The sequence below is a fragment of the Ursus arctos genome, chromosome X, assembly GCF_023065955.2.
Source record: "Ursus arctos isolate Adak ecotype North America chromosome X, UrsArc2.0, whole genome shotgun sequence".
In the NCBI taxonomy this organism is placed as follows: Eukaryota; Metazoa; Chordata; class Mammalia; order Carnivora; family Ursidae; genus Ursus; species Ursus arctos.
The window spans coordinates 81627279-81643048 of record NC_079873.1 but is presented as its reverse complement, the minus strand read 5'-3'; the positions used below and the strand labels follow the sequence as shown (position 1 = coordinate 81643048).

General features: G+C 42.1%; 2 protein-coding genes across 2 annotated transcripts in view; one reads left to right on the top strand and one right to left on the bottom strand.

The window, feature by feature from the left end:
• The window catches only part of IL1RAPL2 (interleukin 1 receptor accessory protein like 2), a 562461-nt gene that overhangs the window by 529507 nt on the left and 17184 nt on the right, over positions 1-15770 (bottom strand). The gene's annotated exons all lie outside the window — the stretch shown is intronic.
• On the top strand, positions 3399-4696 carry TEX13A (testis expressed 13A). Its single transcript, XM_026488157.2, has 4 exons — positions 3399-3857; positions 3965-4187; positions 4220-4342; positions 4401-4696. Exons 1-4 carry the CDS (start codon positions 3399-3401, stop codon positions 4694-4696), a joined length of 1101 nt encoding a protein of 366 aa, XP_026343942.1.

Below are 15770 nucleotides of genomic sequence, written 5' to 3'. Positions count from 1 at the left end.
TAAATGACATATTTGAGAAAGGGTTAATATCCAAAATCTATAAAGAACTTCTCAAACTCAACACCCAAAAAATGAATAATCCAATCTAAAAATTAGCAGTAGACATCACTCATCATCAGGGAAGTACAAAATCAAAACTACAATGAGATACCGTCTCACACCTGTCAGAATGGCTGAAATCAACAACACAAGAAACAACAGGTGTTGGTGAAGACGTGGAGAAAAGGAACCCTCCAGCACTACTGGTGGGAATGCAAACTGGTGCAGCCACTCTAGAAAACAGTATGGACGTTCCTCCTCCATTTAAATTTAAAATAGAACTACCTAAATAGAACTACTTAAATTTAAAAATAGAACTACCCTATGATCCATCAATTGTACTACTAGGTATTTACCCAAAGAATTCAAAAATACTAATTCAAAGGGATACATGCACCCCAATGTTTATAGATAGCAGCATTATCTAAAATAACCAAATTAGGGAAATAGCCTAAATGTCCACAGACTGATGAATGCATAAATAACACACACACACACACACACACACACACAAACACACACACAATGTAATATTACTCAGCCATAAAAAAGAATGAAATCTTGCCATTTGCAACAACATGGATAGAGCTAGAAAGTATTCTGCTAAGTGAAGTAAGTCAGTCAGAGAAAGACAAACACCATGTAATTTTACCCATATGTGGAATTTAAGAAAAACAAATGATCATAGGGGGAAAAAAGAGAGAGAGAAAGACAAACCAAGAAATAGATTCTTAACTAAAGAGAACAAACTGACAGTTACCAGAGGGGAGGTAGGTGGGGGGACAGGTGAAATAGGTAATGGAGATTAAGGAGTGCGCTTGTGATGAGCACAGAATGATGTATGGAAGTGTTGAATCACTATATTGTACACCTGAAACTAATATTACACTGTATGTTCACTAACTGGAATTTAAATTAATACTTTAAAAAATGGCTTACTTCAATCTTCTAAAAGTATTTAATAGCAGAATGGAAGAATAGTAGCATACAGATACAAGTGATCACAAGCTGAAGTCCATGTTTACAATGTTATGGAAGGAATAAAAAAGGGTAAAAAAATATTCTGAGGCCAGAAGCAGAGAAGGCCAAGGAGTAAACAGGGCAGCTGCTATAAAACCATCAGTGAGAGTGGAGAGTGGCAAGAAGAGAACTGTCCTCAGCACCCTGTTCTTCTTGCTCTATATCTTCTCCCTGGATTATTTCAACCACTACTTGGAACCCAACTTCCACTTTTCAATATTATATCTCCAGCCCTGATGTCTTTCCTAAGTACTAGACTCATATATTTAACTGCCTGTGGGGTATCTCTATTACGATGCCCCAAAGGTATCTCAATATCAATATGTGCACAAGGGTGAACTCCCTCCCAAACAACTTCTCTTTCATTTTCCATCTAAGTCTACAGCATCACTATCTATTTAGTTCCCTGTATCTGAAATCTGGGAATTACCCTACCCATTTTCTCATCCCTGTCCCTGACACTCCTATGAATTCTATCAACCAAAGAGCTCTCTACACTCTTCTCTCCATTCTAACATCTACTGCTCTAGTTTACATATTGAATTACTGTGACATCCCCTAATGGGTCTCCTGACTCCAGTATCTCCCCTCTTTCCTTGCCATTCCAATTTCTACATTATCTCCTGAATGATCTTTCTACAGAAGTCACTGTAGAACAAGCCAAAACATGAACCCTTTCCATATAATTTATATAAACCCTTTCCAGACAAATAATTTAAAATACACAAACTGAAATGGGAAAAAAAAAGACAATGGTTTAAAAAGAGAGCTAAAACAGTGGGATTTAAACCTCTGGCATTTAACCACCTTCTTAAGTAATATTTTGATGCCTGATACATTATTTTTTTCTATCTGACACAAGACCCTTAGAGAAGAAATGTTATCTATTTCAATGTAGTTCATAGAACAAAACATAATTCCCATGTAATAAATAATGAATTTCTGATTTTTCAAATAGAAAAATAAATTAAAACCCAAAATGAGTATACTTCTGCATGGCCAGTCCCTTCAGTGCATAAATGTTGGCACATAAAAGAGAATGAAGAGTTAAATTAGAAAGGTAGACTAAACTGAGATTCTAATATGAGGCCGAGGAGTGTGTCACAGGAAGCCATGAAATATTCTTAAACTTGAAAGTAGTATGATCATAGGAAAGATTAGGGGTTAGAAAGAGATTAAAGTTAGGGAGATTATCTAGGAGGCAATGTGGGCACTCTCTAAATGGGAATGGGTGTCAAAAGAAGTTTCTGATGTAGCAACAAGACTAGGGGACCAACTTGCTGTATTACTAATGGCAAGTGGTGTTGATGATTTTGAGGTTTCTATACTGAACATAGGAATATAGGAGGAGAATCATCTCTAGGTAAAAAGTGTGAACATTTGGCTTTTGGATATCTTTGGGATATGTAGGAAATATGAGTCTAAACCAGGAGCTGGCAAACTACAGGCCAAATCCTGCCAGTTGCCTATTTTTATACATCAAGTTTTACCGGAATATAGCCATGCTTATTTCTTCAAGTATTTTTTACAGGGGCTTTTATGCTACAAGTAGTTGGGGCAGAGATCTTTTGCCTACAAAGCCTCAAATGATTACTACCTGGCCTTTTACGTAAAAAAAAATTGCTGACCCTCGTATTCCAGGTTCAGTAGTGTCTGGAATACAAGATACAGAATCTTTTTGGCGCGGGGTGAGGGGGGTGGCTTTTTCTGTTCTAGAACATTCCACCTTGGATAGGGGCGGGGCCCCTGATGTGGAACAAACCATTATGGTGGGGGTGGAGATTAGCGGATGAAACGTTTTGTACTTGATTATATTCTCAGTTTTGTCTTTTCTCACCACTCCTGTTGTTTCCCCGCCTTCAGGGACTTTCAACAACGTAGCGGGTTCTCTTATGTCCTGGAGCTTGGGAGGAAACTTCCTCACAAATTCCCTACCACCCCCACTGTCTCTGGAAGTTGGAACAGTCCCAGGGTAAAAGCTTCGAGGGTTAGCCTGGAAAATTCCTTTCCTCGGAGCCCCTAAAGGGAGAGACATACGCTTTCTCTTTCGGTACCGTAGGCAAGGCAGGTAGGTCCGCACCTCCTCTAACCCCAGCTAGAGAGGCGAAGCCTGTCGAGGAGCGTACTATGGCAGGGGGCAAGCCCCTCGGGCGTCTTTATGAGGGTCTGAGGGGCGGTGGGGCGGGGCAGGGGGTGGGGCGGGGCAGGGGGTGGGGCGGGGTGGGGCAAGGCGATCAGATGGGAAGAGACTGAGTGGGGACGGGCTAAAGGGGAGGGGAAAGAGCAACTGGTTGATTCATCCCACAGAGCCAGCCAAGCCCCTAAAGCCCTCAGCCATTATGGCCTTGAAACCCGAGGACCCCAGTGGTGGGTTCCAGCAAGGCAAGGTGGTAGCCTTCATCAATGAGAAGATGGCCGGGCACGCGAAAGGCCCCGAGTTCTACCTTGAGAATATATCCCTGTCCTGGGAGGAGGTGGAGAACAAGCTCAGGGACATCCTGGAGGACAGCGCGGTGCCCAGCGAGGCCAAAGACGCCTGTGCCTGGAGCAGCCTGGCCCTGGGCGTGCGCTTTGCCCACAGGCAGAGCCAGTTACACGGGCACAGGGTGCACTGGCTGCAGGACTTCGCCAAACTGCATAAGTCCGCTGCACAGGCCTTGGCCTCAGACCTAAAGGAGCTCACAGCGCAGCAGGAGATGGAGCGCAAGGAGGCAGCCTTCCAGCTGCGGCAGACACAAGAAAACCTGGCAGAGATGCGCAAGGAAAGAGACCTCCTGAGGTGGAAGCTCCTCCAGACTGTAAGATTACCTCGACTTGATCCCTGCCCCATCTCCTGGCCCCATTTCCCTGCCCCACCCTCTCACTGTCCCCAGAAGAGGTCTTAATCCTGTCCACTTCTCTCCAGGAGCTGGGGTCTCCGCAGAAGCGGGAGCGGGTCCAGGTCGCAGAGGAGACAGGCCTGGCTACTGCCAGTGGGGCTGGAACAGAAGGAGCAGGTGAGGAGGAAGAGGAGGCAGTGGCTGCTGCTACTTCTGCTCCAGCTACTTCTGCTCCAGCTGCTGGCACCACAGGAAGAGGAAGAAGAAGACAAAAGGATGCTGAAGGGGCAGAGGCCACCAAGAAGCTGGGTAGAAGCCCTGTGCACCTTCCTGGAGCTGAGGAGCAGAAAAATTACACCTCTGGTGGGCAGAGAGAGGGAGATCTCAGGTCAGTGGAAACAACCATGTTTTATTTCTCTGGGACCCTCAAGCCTGGGTCCAGAGTCACACCATCACCCCTTCCTGTCCAGCTCCCTCCCTCATTCACACACTCCTATTCATGCCCCTCATCCCCCTTCCCAGCTGTGCCCACACCATCCCCACCAGCAGCAACATTCACAGCAGAAGCTCCATCTCTGACATCTCCCAACAGGAAGCCCTCTGATGTTAGCTCACGGTCAGATGGGGGGTCCCAGGGAACAGACCCTCAAGAATCCCAAAGAGACCGGAGAGACTCCGAACCCCATCAGCAGAGAAGACCTCCCATATTTCGCAGGCCTGGGGACTGGGACTGCCGTTGGTGTAAAGCTGTGAATTTTTCACGGAGAGAAATTTGCTTCCGCTGTAGGAGGGGAACTTGGCGGCGAAGCCCTCAGTGAATTCAGAAATGTGAAATAGAACAGAAAATCCCAATGGGAAATCAATTTTTAGAGGGAGGGGGAGAGGTAGGGGAGGGTTTGGGAAAAGGGGGAAAAGGCAGGGTGTGCAAATGGGGCAAGGGTGTTGCCAGAGAGGTAGAAAAGTGGGCTGGGAGGTGGGGTATGGGGTGGTGGCTGGGGAGGGCATAGATTGGGTAGTTGGGGGGGTAAAACATAGACAGACTTATTCTGATGATCTCTTTTGTGTTCCAGAACATTAGCATTCCACACCTTTTTAGTATGTGTCTCCCTCCCCAACCCTAGTATCTGGTGGACCTGAGCAGCCACGCATATGACAACCCACCCCTCTCCCCACCTAGGCTGTATATGATTGGTGCAGGAGTGGTCACCTGACCCATCCTGAGCCAAACAGGTCTCACACTAGAAAATCTGAACAGAAAGGCCGATTCCATAGTTGGGGTGGTGTTGGGTAAGGAAACAGTGGGTCATTTGGAATTGGGGCCATGGCCTGGTCCTGGCTGTCAGGGAGCAGAACTGTGTGCTTTATAGAAGCCAAGTGTCTTAGAGGATGCCAGAATGAGGTCCCAGGGAGCAGACAAGCACAGAGAAGCAGCACAGGAGTTGATCCAGCAACCTCAGAGATGGACAGAGTGGTAGCATGACCACTTTTCCACTTCCTGCAATTGTGCTGCATGAAAATACACTATACACAGATCCCCTTTTCTTTAAACTAACTTGAGTGAGTTCCTCTTCTGGGCAACCAGATTATTTCCAAGTCAGAAATTGGCACCAGAAGAGCATTTGCAAACCACAGACTGTCAAAATGTCCGAACTGGCTGGGGAGGAGTATCAGAGAGTGATGGGTAGTGAGGATTCCTGCATCCCAAGATCTCCAGGAAGGAACTGGACAGGAAGCTTGTTGATGTTCTGATCAAGTTATATCGTGAGAAATGATCAAAACAGGCCTGTAGTTAACCCTGGGCTTACAACACAGCAGAGATTTGCCACCCCTAAGAAAATCCTTTAGGTCTACAAACAGGGGACAGCAGCACCAGTTGCAGACAAGGAGGGATCCTGAGGGATTCTCTCTCCCAACCCACCACCAGAATAATAGTGGGAGGGGGAATCTGGCTACAGAGCCCTAAGTGAATTCATGAATGTGAAATAAAACCTATCCCAAAGGGAAATCAATTTCCAGAGGGAGGGGGTAAACTGGGAAAAGGGGAGGGGAGAGGATGGTCTGTGTCTCCTTTCTCATGACTGCGAGTGGTACTGAGGGAGGCTAAATGTATGGTTTAGCTCACAGTTGGAAGGATGGTGAGGTGTCACACCTGGACCAGACTGAGACAACTAGAGGAGCCTTGGACATTACCTGGGGACTGTGGACCTAGAAACTGAAGCTTTCATGGGCTTGGGACATCTCTGCAGCATCTGGACGTGACTTTGAGGTGTCTCATTTGGGAACAGATACAGATAATCATTTTCAAGATTTGGGGCCAGATCCCTAGGTAGTTATTAAAGGGCCTATACTTGTCAGAAATATCCTTAGACTTCCTTCCTCTAGCACAGGGTTTCACAACTTTAGTAGTCTTGATACTTTCGGCTGGATACTTAGGTGTTTCAGGGGACCATCCTGTGCATTTAGGATGTTTGGCAGAATCCCTAGCCTCTACACACTAGATGGCAGTAGCACCTACTCGTCCACTGTGACAACTGAAAATGTCTCCAGATACCATAACATGTCCACTGGAGGGCAAAATCACCCCTGGTTGGGAGCCATGTGGGCAATAAGGTCTTAAAGAGTAGTCAAAACAGGGGAAAGAAAGTTATAAGGAGAGCATGCTCAGCAGTGCCAAGGGCTGCAGGGGAGGACCTAAGGAGGAGAAAAAGTGATTTTTGAGCAGATATGGGGCGGGGAGGGGCAGAAACCAAACTGCAAGGACCAGGGACTAAGTGGGAAGCAAAGAAGTGCAGTCAGTGAAGGAGGCTCTTCAAGGACTCCTGGCTGCGAGGGGAAGGAGTGGGGTAGGATACATGGCTAAGAGATAACAAGGTTCTTTTGAATATGGGAGAACTTGACCTATGGAGGAGACGGCTGAAGAAAGCTTGAAAGCACAGGAAATATGTGAAAGAAGGGAATACACCCTGTATACTGTTTTTGAGGCATGTCCATTGTACTGTTCAAAGAAAAAAATATGTATGAAACAAAACCCCCAAAGTTCTCTAAGTGTACATATGTGTATGTATAGTATAGATTTATGTGTGCCTTATGTTATAGATTGGTGTTTGAAAAAGCATGAAAAGGACTGGAAAAACTTTTTTTTTCTTTAAAAAAAAATGGCGTAGGGTGGGGCAGTAGGATAGAGGGCTTCTACTTTATACACTTCTTTGTTGTGAAAATAAAATAAATGTTTACAGATATGCAAAAAAAAAGGATGTGAATTTGCTGACTTGAATGGGTTTAGAAAGGCCACCTCTTCCTTTGGGACAGGAGAAGAGGAGAGCAGACACTGATCTATGTGGCAAAAAGATGGGAAGTGAAGAGGGTTCCCCCATGTGTCCCTTAGACAAGGCACCCAAGAATGAGGACAGAAGCATGGTGCACTGGGTGTTATACGCAACTAATGAATCATCGAACTTTACATCAGAAACCAGGGATGTACTGTATGGTGACTAACGTAATATAATAAAAAAACATTTAAAAAAAAGAAGGTCTGGGTGGGGATGGGGGCTTCTGGGTAGTGGCATATTTAGGAATATGGCATATTTATGGGGAGGTGGGGAGCGGGGGACGGAAAGGATCATCAAACTACACAGAGGATCCAATTAGGATAGGACCCAACTGAAAGAAAACCAAAGGGGAGGGCAATGGGGGAGCCCAGCAAGGCCACTGGAAAGGAAGGTGAGTAGTACTGGGAGAGGTACCAGACACAAATCTCTGGTGTTACAACTTGTTTTCATAATTTATTTTTTTCAAGAAAAGATTCAATCAGTTTTGGATTTAGGGTTTATGTTTGGTAGGATTCAGGATAAATACTGACATTCTTATGATTTCATGTGTTACAGCCATTTTTAAGTTTTTTTCTCTATATGTCCAGAGGAAAGAATTTAATAAAATTAATTCCATTTTTATCACTAAATATCCTCAATAAACCCAACAGAGGTGATCTGACTTGGCCTTTGAGCCTTTGGGCTAGCATGCTTAGTGAGATGGGCAGCTAAAGAATAAGATGGCTTTAAAAATGATGGTGCTGGAAGAAAGACCCAGCTCTAATGGGCAAGGAAAGGGGATGAAAGTTTCACAGGGGCCAATGTCTAAGTCAAAAACTGGTTTTTACCTCTGTAAAAATGATAATGACGCTCTCTGGGCTTGCATTTGAGGTAATGGCAGGCAAAGTAGTGAAAGGGAATGACCAGGGAAGGTACCTCTGACTTTTCTTTTTCTACTCTTTCTAATGACCTATCCACACTCTGGGAAGTCAAACTTGGCTACACCTTTCTCTAAAATAACGGAAAGTAAAAATAACTCAAACCACATTTTATTTAGAAACAACAATGTTTTTTCATCTTTGCTTTATATCATGTGGGATCAAAGTCAAAAGTTTGCCAGAACATTTATACAAAGACATTACCTAATAGGAAACTTCCCTAAATGCGTTAAAAATCAGAATTTTCTGTGGCTTTGCACCCTGCTGTAAATGTGGTGTTTCCATCATCATTCTTTGCACTGTCTTAATAATTGCCTCCCTGCTTATCTATTTCTGTTTCTATTGGCAAAACTTTAACATATCAGGGGAAAAAAGGGTTCATGTGACCAAATTAAAAACCTCCAGACCCTAGTGATCAGAGGGTTACAGCTAGTGAGTCAGCAACCAACATGTACGGAAAGCCTGCTCTGCCCTATGTGTGTGTGAAGTGTGGGGGGGGGTAGTCTATGGGTAAGCTTTAGACCCAGTGAAAAAGGAGGAGGAAGGGCAAGAGGGAGGGAGCAGTACAGAGAGAGATTTTACCTGAGAGTAAAAGAGATGAATGTAAATACGAAACATGGTGAAACCACTCTCCTTTATGGGTAGCTGAAGGAAGGCACTGGTAAAAGGCAGAATAATGGGGCTGAAAAATAACAAAATGTATATGACATCTCTCCACCCAGGTAAATGTATACTGCCTTAGTCGTGAAGAATATATTCTGGTCTCAAAATAGGAAGATACAGATTCGTGTTAACCTGGGTTTTATGTTAATGAGAGCAAGGTGATGTGGAATTCTACCTCACCCCCCTATTTAGTTTTTCTGTTTCATAGCCATAGATCCAGACTGTACCTACTAAAGTTTAACCAGCTCTCTTGCCAAAGCGGATCACTTTACAACGGTGAAAGAATGGGGACGGCTCCATGTGAATTCATCCCCATCCCTGAGAAAACAAGTTGGAGTGCATGTGCTGAGTGACAATCCTGAGGTCAGCAGGATCTCCTTTTGTTAATAAGGGGAGTCAGAGAAGGGAATTTACCCCCTTTAAACATACACTTTCTCCATGGAAACAGCATCTGCTAAAAACATGCATTGTTGTGTGACTATAAGTTAAGGTACTCATTAGTTGTGTCTTCTAACTTGTTTTCTAAGAATTGGTCAGTGTCTTAGTCTCTTAAAGTCTAATGCTCCAAAAATATATCTAGTTATTGTTAGTTTCACATTCAGTAAAAAGGCCTTGATAAACTCAGATTCCAGCCAAACCGACCTACCTCCCTGTTTTTCCCTGTGCATAGCCCATGTTTTACTGCCTCCTTGCCCTCAAACACTGTTCTATCTGCCTGGGAAAGCCTCCACTATCACCACCTGTTTAGATCCTCAAGAACCATCTCAGGGGCGTCTGAGTCGCTCAGTTGGTTAAGCGTCTGCCTTCAGCTCGGGTCATGATACCAGGGTCCTGGGGTTGAGCCCTGCATCAGGCTCCCCACTCGGAGGAGAGCCTGTTTCTCCCTCTCCCTCTGCCAGCCGCTCCCCCTGCTTGTGTGCTCTCTTTCTCTCTCAAATAAATAAATAAAAATCTTTAAAAAAAAGAACCATCTCAAACACCCCTGATTTTATAAGTCAAAATCTTGTTCCTTACTCTCTGCTACTATTTTATCTCTATCTTTCTTATAGCACTTCACTTTCTCTCATACGTGATGGAATAAAAGACATTAAGTTAGTATTGGCAGCTTTCCCCTTCTCCCTGCCCTCTAAAGATAATCATCTTTTTGGCTGCATGGGTCTCTCCAAATCCAGCAACTTCTATGGAGATTCTTAGTATGCCAGATCAGTTCCTGAGCTTTTCTGTGCAGAACAGTTGTAATAGGCAGAAAGAGCTGAAAAATTGCAAGGAACAATGCTAGTTCAATTAAGTAGCACTGGAAAGGGAAGCAAGATCTTAGAAAGAAGAAAATAAGTGATAGAGGATGAAAAAGGAAAAAAGAAGAAAAACTTGCAGGGGATACATTCCAGAGTGAATTTTTTTAGTTGAGAATGAGGAGTGATTAGAGTTTTCTGGGTAGCTGTAGTGTGTAAGAGATATTGAACATGAAAGTAATATGAAAAGCTGATCTTGAATGTTGCTGGGCATTACAAATTGGCTTCCCCTTGATGTTTTTCAAAGGACTATAGTAAATCCTTAGTCAAACTTTTAAAATTGTTTAGTTGCTATACTGTTTCCTAGGATACAATTAGATGCTGAACCACATGGAATCCTGTCTTTTATTTGAGTTTTATTTGCTTGATTGTAATCTGTATACATGCCCTAATTCCTGTTTTAATCTGTTAGAAGGCAGGAGGACTGTCATTTGTTTTTGACTTTTCGGTACCTTTCACAGAGTAGATGTTCAATAAATATTTGTTTAGTGACTAACAGATACCTAAGACCTGAAATGATATCAGCTAAAAAGTATCCCTTATATTAAAAAGCAAAATAAAACCGTAGTTAGGAAGGAATGTGCTCTCACTTTTCTACCAGTGTGAAATATTTCACCTTTAGAATGAATGGAAGGAAGTGGTTTCACGCAATATATTCTTGAAAAATATAACCCTACATTCATAATACCTTATATTCATTATATTCATGCTAGCACTTGGTCATATACTGATATATATATATACTTCTCTAATTGATTCATCATGAATCATCTATCTTGGAAATTTGGGAGTCAGAGTAAACAGATGAAGGAAAGTCAGCTAAGGATATACATCCAGCAGGGTTCCTCCATCTCTTATTTTTTGGTAGAGAACAACTTTTAAGCATGTCCATGTTTCGAAACTGATAAATGGTCATAAAGGGTTTCAAACTCTGTAAGACAAGTAATCTGGTTTTATCTCAAAATTTCTGATTTAACTTGATCCTCACTTATCATGAACTAAGAATCTCTATTTCACTGTCCTCTGCTGTGCATCTTTAATCAACAGAATCTCATCTTCATCACCAGATGCTATTTTACACTGAAGAAACTGAAAACAGAATCACAGAATTTTATACAGGCTAGAATTAAGCATATCTCATTTGCTGTAATATACAAATACCTATGAAGAACAGTAAAAATAAGTAATAAAAGAAAATACAGTAAAAAAAAAACTGATTATGTGCATGAGCCACACAGACTTGGGTCCAAGTCTCAACTCCACCATTTAATAGCCATGTGTCACTGGGCAAGTTCTTTAACCTCTATCAGTACCAGTTTTATCATCTTCAATAATATGACCTACCTCATAGAGCTACTGAGGATTACCACAGTGTTTGCCATATAATAAGGGCTAAAAAAATCAGAGCTAGTAGTAATAGTGGTATCAGTAGTAAATGTAGAAATAAGAGATAATGTGTTGAGCATTTATTCTATGTCTGCTTTGGTGCTAAGTGCTCATCAGCATTTCCTGGGGTAAACACTATTATCCTTGCTCCTCTTCAACTGTTCTCTCTCTCTAAGTTAAGAATACAATGATTTACTCAGTAGCTTAAGTCAAAAACATAGAAGTCATCCTTTATTCAACTATTTCATTTTTCACATCCAATGCATCAGTAAGTCCTGTCGGGTCATCCTTCAATACATATCTTGGCTCCCTTCTCTTCTCCCCATCTCCTTAGCTACCACCCCAATCCAAGCTTACCATCATGTATCTCCCCTCAACTGAAATAATTCCTTCCCAGCTTGGTCTCTTTGCTTATCTCCCTACAATCCATTCTCACTGGGGCAGCCAGAGTGATCTTTTAAAAATAGAAATCTGATCGTGTTTTTCCCCAGCTGAAAATAAACAAACTATAACACTCTCCATTTGCCTCTGATTACTAATAAAAATCAACTTCTTATTCTGGCCCACAGTATGCAGCAGGATCTGACCTATGCCTGCCTCTCCAGCCTTATCCAGTACCATTTTTCCTCAGTTCACTGTACGCCACCCACCCTGGCCTTTTTTAGTTTCCTTGAATATAACAAGCCTGTTCCTGTTTCATGACCTTTGCACTTGCTGTTCACTCTGACTGGCACACTGTTCCCACAGATCTTCACAAGGCTGGTTCCTTCCTGCCATGCAGGTACCAGCTTATAAGTCCCTTTCTCTGGGAGGCCCTTCTTGACCAATCAACCAAAAATGGCCTTCCAGTCACTCTTGTAACATGACCTTTTTTAATTCTCACCATCAGTACTACCCAACATAGTCTTGTGAATGTATTTGTACATTTCTCCCACTCTAGAAGATAAGTTCCAGGAGAGTAGGAACTTTAATCTGAGCTATATGTCAAACACCTACTGCAAGTGTTCAAAATATCTTAAGTTGAATAAACAAATTTTCATTTTCCAGGTGAGGAAATCAAGGCACAGGTCACACAACTAAAATACACCATTACTCCCTTGGTTAAAATTGGAGTCAAAACCTAGTAGTACAGAGTTTGTAAACTGTGAGTCTACTGGTTGAATCTGAGTGGAGACTCTTGGGAGAGGAGCTCAGAAAATTTAAAAAATTGGGGAAATTTCACATAAATATTCAGATTTCAGGTTTTTTGTCAAAAAATCAGAATATCTGGCAATATTTGGCCTATACTTCTATATGGTAACAATAATTTGCATGTCAGGTGGCTGCCCAACTTTACTCATTCAATAATCATTTGTTGAACATTTACTATGTGCCATATACTTCCTAGGCTCTTGAGCTATATTAGTGAGCAGAAAAGACAAAGATCTCTATTCTTAAGGAGCTTACATTCTAGCAGAAGGAGATAGAAAATAAACAATAAATACGATAGGTAGATTATATATATCACAAAAGTTGATAATTGTTATGGAAAAAATAAGAGCTAGGTAAGAAGTATCAGGAATACAGGGGATGGTGACTGAGTGGAAGAGAATCTTAAGATTATATATAAATAAAATAGTCAAGGAAGATACATTGATAAGGCTAAAATAGAGGAAACTGTACAATTGAAGGAAATGAGGGAGTTAATCATGTAGCTATAGGAGAAAAAAGCACTCTAGACAGAGGTAACAGTCAGTGCAAAAACCCTAAAGCTGGAGTATACCTGTCTGAGAGTATACTTGTTTGAGAAACAGTAAGGTCAGAGGGCCTTGTAGGCCCTAGTAAGGTCTTGGTTTTAATTCCAAATGAAATGGGATGCCATCGGAAGGTCCTGAGTACAACAGAAACATTATGTGACTACTGATTGAAGGGGGACATGTAGAAAAGCAGAGAAATCAATTAGAAGTCATTGCGACAACAGAGCTAAGACATGGCAGCTTGGACCAGAGTAATAGCAGTGATATGGAAGGCACAGTTGTGCAATCCCCAAAGTTTGAGGGAGTTAAGACCTTGTGGAATACTGGGGCACCTGGGTGGCTCAGTCAGTTAAACATCTGCCTTTGGCTCAGATCATGATCTCAGGGTCCTGGGATCGAGTCCCTCATCAGGTTCCCTGCTCAGCGAGGAGTCTGCTTCTCCCTCTGCCTCTGCCCTTCCCCCTGCTTATGTTCTCTCTCTCTTTCAAATAAATAAAATCTAAAAAAAAAAAAAAAAAAGACCCTGTGGGATAACCTCTTGATCAACAGGACATGGGAGCTGAGAGATAAATTCTCTATTTCTCCTCCTAGGTCAACTATCTTGAAATAACCTCCCTCTTTCCCTGCCTCATTTCCTTTTTCCTTCTTTCTTTTGTCCTTGGGATTATATTCCCTAATACACATTAGCTTTTGCTTCATGTTTTATTTTCTAGGGACCTGTGGTAAGACAGGAGGAAGATCAGAAGTTCAGTTTGGGACATATTAGTTTTGACACCAAGCAGAGATGCTGAAAAGTCTACCGGATAAAAGATTCTGTATTTTAGGAGAGAGATCTGGGCTGGAAGGTATACATGTTGGAGTTACCAGTGTACAGATAGTATGTAGAACTGTAAGACCGTATAAACAAATCATGGAAGGAGAAAGTATGGCTAGAGATGGAAAAAAAAAACTAAAGACCAAGCCCCAGGCCCCCTAACATTAAGGGGGACTATGAGGAACCAGCAAAAGAACTTAAGAAAGGTTAACTGATAGAGTAGAAGGAAAACTAGGATAGTGTAATTCTCTGGAAGTCAGGTAAAGAACATATACCAAAAAGAAGGGGGTAATCAACTGTGCCAAGTGCACTGATTAAGTAAAAGAAGGAGTGCCAATTGACCTGACCATTGGATTTAGCATCGTTGAGGCACTGAAGACTTTGATATGAGCAATTTTGGTGCAGTAGTGAAAGTAAAATTCTAATTGGGATGGGTTTAATAGAGAATTAATGGAGAGGAGCTCAAGACTCTGAGTGAAGACAGCAGTTTTTGGTTTTTTTTAAGTAGTTTTGCTACAAATGGAAGCAAGGAAATGAGCAGTGGCTGACAAGGGAAGTGGAGTTGAGAAGACTTTTTTTTTAGATTTTATTTTTTTATTTATTTAAGAGAAAGTGAGAGAGAGAACACAGAGGGACAGAGCACAGAGGGAGAGGGAGAAGCAGACTCCCCGCTGAGCAGAGAGCCCAACGTTGGGCTAGATCCCAGGACCCTAGGATCATGACCTAAGCCGAAGGTAGATGCTTAACTGACTGAGCCAACCAGGAGACTTTTCTAGATGCATAAATATTGACCTATGTGTATGCTGATGGAAATGATCCAGTAGAAATAGAAAATTCCATGACATAGGAGAGAGATGGGAGAAATTCTCAGCTGATTTCCTTGAGTAGGCAAATAAGGACAGAATCTAATGCACAAGTGAAGCGCATAGCAGCAAGTCCAGTCCATCAATGATAACAGACTTGAAGGCAGAGTATGCAGGTACAGATGCCAGTCAGTGGATGAATATAGTGGAAGTTCTCTCCTAATTGCTACGACTAGTTTCAGTAAAATGGGAAGCAAGGGGAGGAGATGTTCGACGTTTGAGGAGGGCAATGTAAGTCATCTAGGAGGATGAGAGACTGAAAAGACTAGGAATACATAGTAAAACTATTTGGCAATATTAAGGGTCCATTTGAGGTTTATGATAATGAATTTAAAGTGAGAGTGGTCAAAGTTATTATATATTTCCCTTCAGTCAAGTTCAGCTGCAGGGATGCAGGTACAAGCACAGATGGAGAGTTGGTTTAAACAGTGTCATGGTTTTCACAAGTAAGATGAAGGGAGAAAGGGTCAAGGAAATCAAGAGGGTATATATGGTAGTGATTATAAATACTGGTCATGAAACTTCAACTAAGCTAGGCGGGAAAAGAGCAAAGAACAGTGAAAAAAATTATGGGATCACTGAGCTGCAGCTCTGGGGAGTCAGTAGATTATTGGAATTAGGGTACAGAAATGGTGAGCTAGAGGTAGTGGCAAGACTAGAAATATAAAAATGAGATTACTGAGGAGATTGCTATCGCCCTTCAATGTCCTAAAATGATGTTTCAAATGGCCTGCCACAATCATTACATTACCTACTTTATAGCCCCTGAAGAGATTTCGAATTTGGAATTCCTGCAAGATTAAAACCTTGATATTAGCAAAATAATCATAAAACAGAAAGTCACTGAAGTTTATATAATGATTCAAGGGATGGAATATATATATATATATAT